General features: G+C 37.8%; 1 protein-coding gene across 1 annotated transcript; it reads right to left on the minus strand.

Moving 5' to 3' along the window:
• Positions 1-8,820: 8,820 nt before the first annotated feature.
• On the minus strand, positions 8,821-9,765 carry LOC126079418 (olfactory receptor 478-like). The gene has a single exon (XM_049890414.1). It carries the CDS (start codon positions 9,763-9,765, stop codon positions 8,821-8,823), a length of 945 nt encoding a protein of 314 aa, XP_049746371.1.
• Between the last annotated feature and the right edge of the window lie 752 nt (positions 9,766-10,517).

Genomic DNA, 10,517 nt, shown 5'->3' on the forward strand with positions numbered 1-10,517 from the left:
CAACATATTAAAAACCTTATGGGAGCGACCGTTTGGTTAGCAGCTGTAGCACTTAACCACTGAGACACCAAGGTTTCTACACGATTCTGTAAATTCTCAAGCTGTCAGTTTATTCTTTTGTTTCTCCATAGATGTTCATGCATAGTTCTATAACTTTCATATAATAATTATTGAGGAGTATAATGTAAATTGTCTTAGGGTCTCTGTGAGTTGCAATCAACTCAGCAGGAACTGGTTTGGATTTGGTTTTATAACTAAATATTAGTCCAAAGTTTACTTTTCTATTTCTGATTAAGGGACACTCAGTGCTAAACTTCAGATATAAAAAGGTAAGCTTAGCTTTATTCATCCTGTGTGGTTCATTGATAAACATTATTTACTGATATTTATAAGTCATTAAGTACCTTGGGGAACATGAGGTAGAACTTTATGTAAAGTTAAATTTTAAATAGCAAGAATTTTTAACACATGTACATTAATTACTATAGTAAAATCTAGAAAATGTACATTTTGAAAATTGTATAGATAGAGAGCTAAAGTATAAAAAGAGGCTTGGAGAAATTCCAGACAAGAAATAGTCTTTTACTCACTGTCAAGGCCTCAACATGTTACCTCCTGAGGAGCAATTTACAGTATAGGCAGGATAGTCCTGGGAAACAGGCATTATCAATCTGAAGACAAAAACCTTATCCTAATTCTCTTGCTAATCCTAATTTTTGAAACTCTTATCTCCCTCCCTGAAGAATGAGTGAAGTAGGGTTTTCCTCCCACAAAATAAAAACCAACATTCATTCAGAGCTTATTTAGTGCAGAGAACTCTGCTTAACATTTTACATAAGCTGAATCCTCACAAGTACAAGAATTTCGTGAGGTTACCTACTTTTATTTTCCTTATTTTTCACATGAGAAAATGGAGAATGAGGAGTTTAAGCAACTTGTGTAAATGGGTGAAATACAATTGTTCTTGATATTAATACAACATGGGAATTTCAAATTAGGGAATAGTCACCTTTTGTAAATGCATTATTCTTAAATATTAACTAATATTAATTAAATTAGTTAAATATGAACTAATTTTGATTAAATATTATTGTTTTATGAAGGAGTGTGAAATATCAATCAAATCAACATCCAAAACACCATATGATTAACACTCAAGATGTAAGTAAAGTGCAATTATCCAAACACATCAAATCATTTTCTACTGTTACAATGTTTTCTAATTAGAGTATTGTAGAATGAAATATTATTTCTGGCACAGTATAGAGCTGAATAAAGTATAGCCTCACAAGTTAAGAAGTTTAGCCAGGATCACCCAGCTAATGGCCAGGTTGACCCTCATATGCAAATATTTTGGCTTGTTTTCCTGGGCTTTGTCCATTATGTCTTGTTAACTGTGATCCTAGAGCGCTCAGACTCGTTAAAAAAAGAAAGCTTTCTGCGAAGATGTTTAAAATAATAAATCCCGAAAAAGCCTAGAAACTACTGAATTCATTAGCGTTGTGGCTGAATGTCATGTGTAGATAGTGTTAAAGATTCTCTGAGTTTCTGGACTTATGGGCGGATAAATAAAGAGTCCTGGTAATTTGAATTAAGCTAATTTTTCACACTAACCTGACTGGAAACTTAAGTGAGTTCAAGGTTACTTGCTAGCTGACTGCTTGATTACATCTGCCTGGTTACCCAAATATGGCCTCTGAGTATAGACACAATCTTAGCAAAGTGTGCTCAAATGGTAAATTATAATCAACAGATCAGATTTCCTTGCAAATGCCGAACTCTTACCTCTTGAAATAACTCATTCATCTTTCAGCAATAAATCCAAAGTTATTGTATTTATATAGCAACCGTGCTATCTTTCTATCATGGTTTGCCTTTGGGAACAAATCTCTGAAGATTCAAATGCAAACTCAAAAGCATCGAAGATCATCACATTCTCCAGTGGAAACTGAACAGTTCAAATCACACATACACGACTAGTCTCAAGGGTTCTGTCAATTCTCAAGTGGCCAGTTTATTTATTTTTGTTTCTATGCAGGTGTTGGTGCACTTTCATTTGACAATTATTGGGGTATAATAAGATAAATTTCTCACAACTAAATATTAGTTTTTAATTTACTTTAATATTTCATTTTAAGGAATACTAAAGTTCATATATAAAAGGTAACGTTATCTTCATTCATTCAGCTTGTTCATTTTCTAAGTATTTGGTAATAAGAGTAAGAAAGTCTATTCTATACCTTGGGGAATATGAGGTAGAACACCATGTAAAGTTGAATGTTTAATAACAAAATTATTTAAGATACGTACATATTTTTTCTAGCAAGAGTTATAAAATACCTTAAAATTGTATAGATTGAGAACTATGAAGTAAAAAAGTTATGCATGATTTCCAGATAAGACAGTCTTTCACACTGCATGCCTCAAAGGGATGACTACTGGTTTGTGGATTATGTGACTAGGGAGATGACGGTAGAAGCTAGTATCTTCCACCCAAAGACTCAATATAATTCTCTTGCTAATCCTCAATTTATGAAGTCCTCCGGGTGCTCCCCTTGGTGGAAGTGGGAAAATGGCTGTTAAGAAAAATACTGGTCCAGCACCCCATCCTACACAAATACTAGTAAGCAACTGGACAGCAACTAACAATAGCAATGACTAATGATGTCGAGCATCTCTTCATGTGTTTTTAAGCCATCCGAATGTCCTCTTCAGTGTTCCTTTGCTGTCATATCTGATAATCCATCATTAAGAAGTACATCTCATAACTATGCCCCTGTATTGTAAGAATTTTATGGTTTCATATTTTGGTTCTTTATCTATTTTATTTTATTTTTTGTATAGTTTCAGTCATGGACTCTGATTCATTTTTCTGCACATGGAAATCCAATTTTTCCAGCAGAATTTATTGAACAGAGTTCTTTCCCTCCTAAATAGATTAGCACCCTTGTCAAAAATCTGTTGATCACAGATGTATGATTTTATTTCTGGACTCTCAATGCTATTCCATTGGTCTATATGTCTATTATTATAGCAGTCTCAGGTTGTTTTAATTACTGTGGCTTTATCGCATGCTTTGAAATCAGGAAGCCCGAGTCCTCCAACTTTGTTCTTCTTCAAGAGTGCTTTTGCTATTTGGGGTTCCTTCTCCTTCCATATAAATTTGAGAATTGGTTTTCCATTTCTGCAAAAAAAGGCTGTTGGAATTTTGATGGGGATTGCATTGAATTTGTGGATTGGTTTGCGTAGTATTGACATGTTAGCTATGTTTAGCCTCCATTCCATGAACACAGAATGTCCTTTCATTTATTCAGGTCTACTTTAATTTCTGTCAGTAATGTCTTAGAGTGTTTTATGTACAAGTCTTTCACCTTCTGGAATCAGGTAGCAACAGTGTCAGACCTTGTCTAACTTCAGGGAGAATGAGAATCAGCATCAGCACAAAGCTGACTCATATGAGGTTGAGGTCAGACACACTTCCACTCTTCAAAGGTTTTACTAATTCTGACACCAGCTCTCCTCCCCACTGCACTCTATTTCTCTGAGGGCTTTGTTAATTTGTTACAAGAGCCACACAACTCACAGGCCATACTCACAGCCACATGGTTTCTTAAGGAAGTAACATGGGATCAAGATTAACTTGGAAGTGTCATGGTAAAACACAAGATTTACACTCTGCTTAGTTGGAATTGACTCGACAGCAATGGTTTTGGGTTTGTTTGTGTTTTTTTTTAAGGAATAAAAACAGAGTTTTCCTGAAGGATAAAACATTTCACGAAACCGGCAAACACACAAGCACCCAGGCAAGATTCTGTGGTGTGTTCCAAAGTGCAGGGAGAACGATGAGGTTTTATCAAGGGAACAAATGACTGCAGATGGGGGTAGGGAGGTATTACCTGGGAAAAAATTACAAGGATTTTCTTAAACGTCAAGCTTTCCTAACATTAGTTTCTAACCTCTCTAACATGTTTGACCAAGACATTCTCCTTAACATCAGTAAGTCTATCTGTTATATTTTGAGATGTTACATCCTAATGTATGTTTAACAAGGCATTCTGTGGGAATAGTTTTAATTACAGCTGTATGCCTGCCTTTCCCTCATTTTAAGGTAACTGGCTCATGACTTTACCTAGTTACAGGTTTACAAAGCATTAGCAGAAATGGAGCAGAAGATTCCAGTGAGTGAAAATGCAGAGTTGATTAAGACTTGGTTAATTGATGTTTACCTCATCCTGGTTACAGAGTTATAAGACAGTTACAGGCTTCGTCTTAATATCATCTATTCTAATCCTATTTCCTAACATCCATGGACATGCTTGAGATAGGCATTCTTTTAAAAGACCAAGGTGAATAACATTCTTAATAAACACCTTCAACAAACAATTTCTCATCTGAGCCAGAAATCCTGCTATGCTCCCTTTGTGTTCCAAGCAGTTAATTTTTTTAAAAAAGGCTGAATTTTCTCTTTAGAACAGTAGAAGTGAAGATTTCACTTTAACTCAAAATGGAGTTAAAATTTAGGCCTGAAATTATCCATTTCAGTTATGCCAGTACCTCAATTTTAAGGTTTAAGTCCACACACGGAGTAGTAACAGGAGTAACTCAGGATATAGTTCTTGAATCAGGGCAGCTTCTGCTTGGCTGCTGCTCTCAGGACCTCACTCTCATCGTTTGGGCCTGGCCTCTACCACAGCCCCTGCTGGCCTGGCCTCTGTTCCCACTCTGGGCCTGACCTCTGACCCTGCTCAAGCCTGTCCCAGAGCTTATTAACTCCACCAACAAGTGCCTGGAAGCCCCCCACCCCACCCCCCACAGCAGCAAACCTCCTAGCTGATGGCCCTCATTTCTCTGGTTCCATGGGTCAGTGCGTGCACTGTAGCCGTCTCACTCCATGGGCAGGAAGACCACCATGCCCTCTCATGCTGATCTTCAGTGTTACAGCTCTCTGTGTCTCCTGGGTCTAGAAAGTTCTCAGCACAGGGACCCTGGGTCCAAAAGACATACCCCACTTCAGGCTCTTCTTGATGGTAGTGAGGTATCCCCTCAACCTCTGTGGGATGGTTGCTTATATAGGCAAGTGGCTCAATCTTATTGGGCAGATTTTACACACCCTCTTTGCATAATAACTGACCAATCCCCTCACTGGACTGAACTGACCAATCCATTCTCAACTGGCTCTATCTATTTGCATAACTGATATTTTCTGCTGGCAAGGATTGGCTTCTTCACTGGGTAACTGTTACAAGGGAAACTGTAACAACTCCTTAGTGCTCAAGAAAAAAATTTCCCAAGTTGATTTCTTCCTCTCTCTTGTACAGAAGCAAGGCATAACAGTACACAACGAAACTCATTTCCCTTCTATGCCTATCTTGTTTGTATATCATGAAAGGGTGTTACATTTTGTCAAATGCCTTTTCTATTCTGATTGAGATGAACAAGTGGTCCTTTCCTTTGTTGTATTAGTTTGCTGTATTACATTGGTTGATTTTCTAGTGTTGAACCACCCTTGCATTCCTGGGATAAATCTCACTTGATCATCATGTATAATCTTTTAATATGTTTTTTGATTTGGTTTGCTAGTATTTTGTTGAGTTGATTGTATTACTTGTTAAGTTTCTTTTAATTCTTTAAGCTTAGCAGTATTATAGTCTTTGTTAATTCCCTTATCTTAGTCTTAGTGATTCTTTTTGTGTGGTCTGTTGTTCCTACTGGTTCCCCTGTTCAGTCTCTTGTTTCCTTTTGCATTGGACATTATTTTTCACTCTATGATGTTTGTACTTATTGTCAGGAAAAAAAGCGCCTTAGAATGAAGACCTTTCTCCAAATAGGCTGTTCATGTATTTATTCAAGTCACCTTGTCTTAGACCACCTTAACCCAAGTTCCAGGCGTGACTTTCCCTAGATTTCCAGGGATGCAAATCTGTACAAAGGCTTGTTTCATTCATGTTTCTCCCTACCATCACGGTGTATATGAGGTGTATGAATTCGACTTCTCACCTGGACATGCTCTAGGCTTTGACTTCTGCCTCTCTCACTGCAAAAGAACACCAAACCCACAGCCCCAGTTCTTAGCTTTTTCTTCTGCTTGTCAAATCTCCTCTTTATGAAAGCATTTGTGAGTGCCGAGCTCACTTCTCTGGGTAATCACAGTTTATTTGTGTTGTCACTTTTTATCCTGTAAGCTCTAATGTGATTTTATGATATATTTAATGTTTCATCAATCTTATTTAGTTGTGTTCACCATAAAAGTTGATTAAAATTACCAAGCCTCCCATTGCTGGAACAGAAGCCTCAGTGGTCAACTGCATTTGAGTACACAGGCAACACCACAGCTGGCATGAACTGTCTTTACCTACCTCAGTCCTTTGCTCAGATGTTACCTTCTCTGCAAGGTCTACACTGACATGTCAGTCTCCCATACTCTGCTTTGCTTGTTCTTTCTCCATTGCACTCACCAACTTCTAACACTCTATATCATGTACTTGTTACTCTTTTCATCTGTCTCCTCTACTAGAATATTAATTCCAGGAATGCAGACACCTTTGTTTGTCACTTATATTTCCAATAGCCCACACAGTACCAGATATATTAGAAGTAGTCAGTATAATTTTGAATGAATGAAATGATTAATGGCCTGTGATGATTAATTTCATGTCAACATGAATAGCCTATGGTGCCCGGTTGTTTGGACAAACAGTAGTCTAGAGGTTGCTATAAAGGTATTTACATGTGATTAACATTTCATCAGTTGACCTTAAACTAAGCAGATTATCCTCTACAATGTGAATGTGCTTCATCCAGTCATTTGAAGGACGTAAGACCAAACTGTAGTTTCCTGAAGAAGGATTCAGCCTCCACATTGTAAATAGACAACATTGCTAGAATTTCTAACCTTTTACTTCACATACAGATTTTGGACTTCCTGTCCTGCCTAATTCTGTGAGCGAATTTCTCAAAATCAATCTCTCTCTCTGTCTCTCTGGTGGCACAGCGGTTAAGCATTCAGCTACTAACTAAAATGTTGGCAGTTCAAACCCACTAGCTGCTCTGTGGAAGAAAGATGTGACAGTCTGCTTCCATAGTGATTACAGCATTGGAAACTCTATGGGGCAGTTCTGTCAGAATCAACTCGTCGGCAATGAAGTTATTTATATGTACTACAGAATATATATATGACCCTGGGTGGTGCAAACACTTTGCTTTCAGCTAGTAACCTAAAGGTTGATGGTTCCAACCCACCCAACAGTGTTGTGGAGGAAAGACCTGGCAGTCTCCTTGCGTAAAGATTACAGCTAAGAAAACCATATAGAGCAATTCTAGTCTATAACACATGGCATCGCCATGATTCTCAATCGATCAAAAGCAACGAGTTTACCTCCTATAATCATGTGAGCCAATTCAGCTAGATAAATCCCTCTCGCTTTAGTTGTATTCACCATGAGAGTTGCTTAAAATTACCAATCCTGCAGTTGCTGGAACAGAAGATTCAAAGTACTGGTGTCTCTTTCTTTCTCTACTGGTTCTGTTTTTCTACAGAACCCTGAATAAGGAATTCCCTGTGTTTGTATTTGCAAAAAGATGCAATTTGTGTCTGAATCCTTAAGTAGAGGCAGGAAACAAAAATAAATGTAGGAGTCATCTGCAAATAGGGGTAAATTTAGCCTGTTTGAGACACAGTCACTATTTTGGCTGGGAAAGAGTTCAGTCCCCTGGAGTTTTAAGAACAGGATGTGAGCCTGATCATAAACAAATTCCTCCAAGAGTTTCTTCCTCAGTTTTATCAAGCTTCCCGGATTCTCCTAGAAATCCTTTTCTGCTTTTGCTCTGCTCAGTCCCTGATGACTTTGGGAACCCTGCTCATTCCCTCAGCGTAAGTCATGTCTTCTGATCTGATTGAACAACTCACACATTAGTCAGGGTGCTCTCTTACTCTTAGACTCTACCACCACCCATTGCTGTCAAGTCAATTCCAACTTATATTGACCCTGTAGGACAGAGTAGAACTTCCCCATAGGTTTTCCAAGGAGTGTCTGGTAGATTCAAACTCCCAAGCTTCGGGTTAGCAGCCAATCACTTAACCACTGTGCCACCAGGGCTCCAAACCCATTCCCATGGAGTCAATTTTGACTATAATGACCCAATTCATAGTGACCCTGTAGGACAAAGTAGAACTGCCCCATAGGATTTCCAAGGAGCACCTGGTGGATTCAGTCTGCTGACCTTTTGGTTAGCAGCTGAGCTCTTAACCACTGCATCACCAGGGCTTCAATCCAAGGCTAGAGTTAGAACCCAGAAAAACAGCTGGAATTTTATGAGTCCACAAAGACCATCCCCAGCACATAACCTTTCTATAAGCACAGTGTCTTTAGCAATTTTACTGCCGGGTTCCACTTTGTTATTTCCCCTCAGAAGGTGCTCAGCCAAGGCAAAACTAGGGTTATCAGGCTCATCTCAGCATAACCTGATGTTGAACATGAACACAGCTTTAAAGTTTTGGAAGTACAATAACCTTGACTTATGACATAGAGTTGCTTTTGAAAAATCATGTATGAATATGTATTAAAAAGGATTCTCAGCAGATTAAGATTTTTTTCATGCAAACCAATTTGTGTTTCCTAATTATAAATTTAATTTCATTTCATTAAAGTTAACTCATTATTTTCTCTGATTTACTGTCTGAAGATCCACCCCCAGGTATACTATGAAGCCTCATACTGGCTAATTATATGCAGATATATTTTGCCCACAGGAACCAAGTTTCTTTTAATATTACATTAATGGTATATTATTGCATCAAACCCCACAAAAAAAGAAGTTTTGTTAAGGAAATATTTTTCTGCCAAGCTGTCTCTTGAGAGCAGCCTTAATCTCATTATTCCTGAGACTGTAGATGAGGGGGTTCAACATGGGGATCGCCACCGTGTAAAACACAGACACCACCTTGTTCTGGTCAGTAGAGTAGCTGGACTTGGGCATCACATAAATGAATGTAATGGTTCCATAGTACAGAGTGACTGCAGTGAGGTGGGAGGTGCAGGTGGAGAAGGCCTTGTGGCGGCCCTCAGTGGAGCACATCTTCAGGATGGTGATGAGGATGTAGACGTAGGAGATGGCTATGATAAACACTGTGACCACAATGATGGAGCCAGAAGAAAATGAAGGGACCACTGCAGGGATACTGACATCAGAACAGGAAAGTTCAACTAAAGGAGCAAAGTCACAGAAAAAATGATTGACCTGATTTGGTCCACAGAAGTATAAAGAATCAAAGCAAATAGTACAACAACAAGTATTGAGAAAAGCACATACACAAGCCATAGAGAATAGCTTGACACAGACTTGCGTGGACATTTCAGTTGAATAAAGCAATGGGTTGCAGATTGCTACAAAGCGATCATAGGCCATGGCAGCCAGAAGACAGCACTCAGCTGACCCAAAGAAAACAACTGAACCAAGCTGGATGGCACATCCGAGATAGGAGATTGTATGTCTCTCCACCAGGAAGTTTATAAGCATATTGGGCGTGACAGAAGATGAATAGCCTATGTCAGAAAAAGCCAAGTGGCTCAGGAAAAAATACATAGGATGATGGAGCTGAGAAGAGATTCTGGTCAGAATGATTGTGCTGAGATTGCCAGATATGGTCACCAGATAGATGCACAGGATGACCACGAAGAGGGTGACACGAAGGGTAGGATCTTCTGTTAAGCCCAATAAAATGAACTCTGTCACTGCAGTGTGGTTCTCATCCACCAGGGAATCCATGAGACGATGTAAAAAAGCTGGTTCAAAAAGGGCCTGTTTTGAAAATATTGCATTAAAGAAGCTGTGAATTTCATGGTTTCATTTTTGTAAATACATACATGGAAGTCTTTATAAACAAATTTTTCAAGTTTTGTTTTTAAAAATTTAATGTTTACTTAAAGCCCCAGAAAAATGTATATATTTATATGCAGTGATGAGTCCCTCTCTAGGTTTAAATCACTTTTATTAAAAGCATCAGATAACTTGGTTGAAATAATGTATTTTTTTTCTTTCTAATATTATTTTTTCAATAGTGCATTCCAGGTACCTCTAAATGTAAGATTGGAAAACATAAGACTTATGCAAATAATGAAAGGACTAGTAAGTACAAAAAAGAATGTATAAATACAGGATTACATACTGAAAACTAGCATAATCGCTAGTATTTATTTAATGCTTACTAAACAACAGACACAGGACTAAGCATTTTATATACATACTTCTGTTTTAATTTCCATGAAATAATATTAAGTATTTTGTTATTCCCATTTCACAGATAAGGAAACTGATAGCTGAAAAATTAAGTAACTTACCTTAAGTTGTATACGAAGTGGTGAATCAGGATATGAACCCCAGAGTTTGAATCCAGTCCATTTCTTTAGTAACTGTAACATAAATGACATTGAATAATTATATCGATGAAGTTGAGTATACCTGGAAGTTAGTTAATAAGAGATTAACCTTTTTGGTTTCTCATAGCTAATATATAAAAG

Source organism: Elephas maximus, chromosome 7 (genome assembly GCF_024166365.1).
Source record: "Elephas maximus indicus isolate mEleMax1 chromosome 7, mEleMax1 primary haplotype, whole genome shotgun sequence".
NCBI classification, from domain to species: domain Eukaryota; kingdom Metazoa; phylum Chordata; class Mammalia; order Proboscidea; family Elephantidae; genus Elephas; species Elephas maximus.

Excerpts from the sequence above, each read along its gene's own strand:
- LOC126079418 (XM_049890414.1), bottom strand. The coding sequence starts at position 9,765 with ATGGATTCCCTGGTGGATGAGAACCACACTGCAGTGACAGAGTTCATT.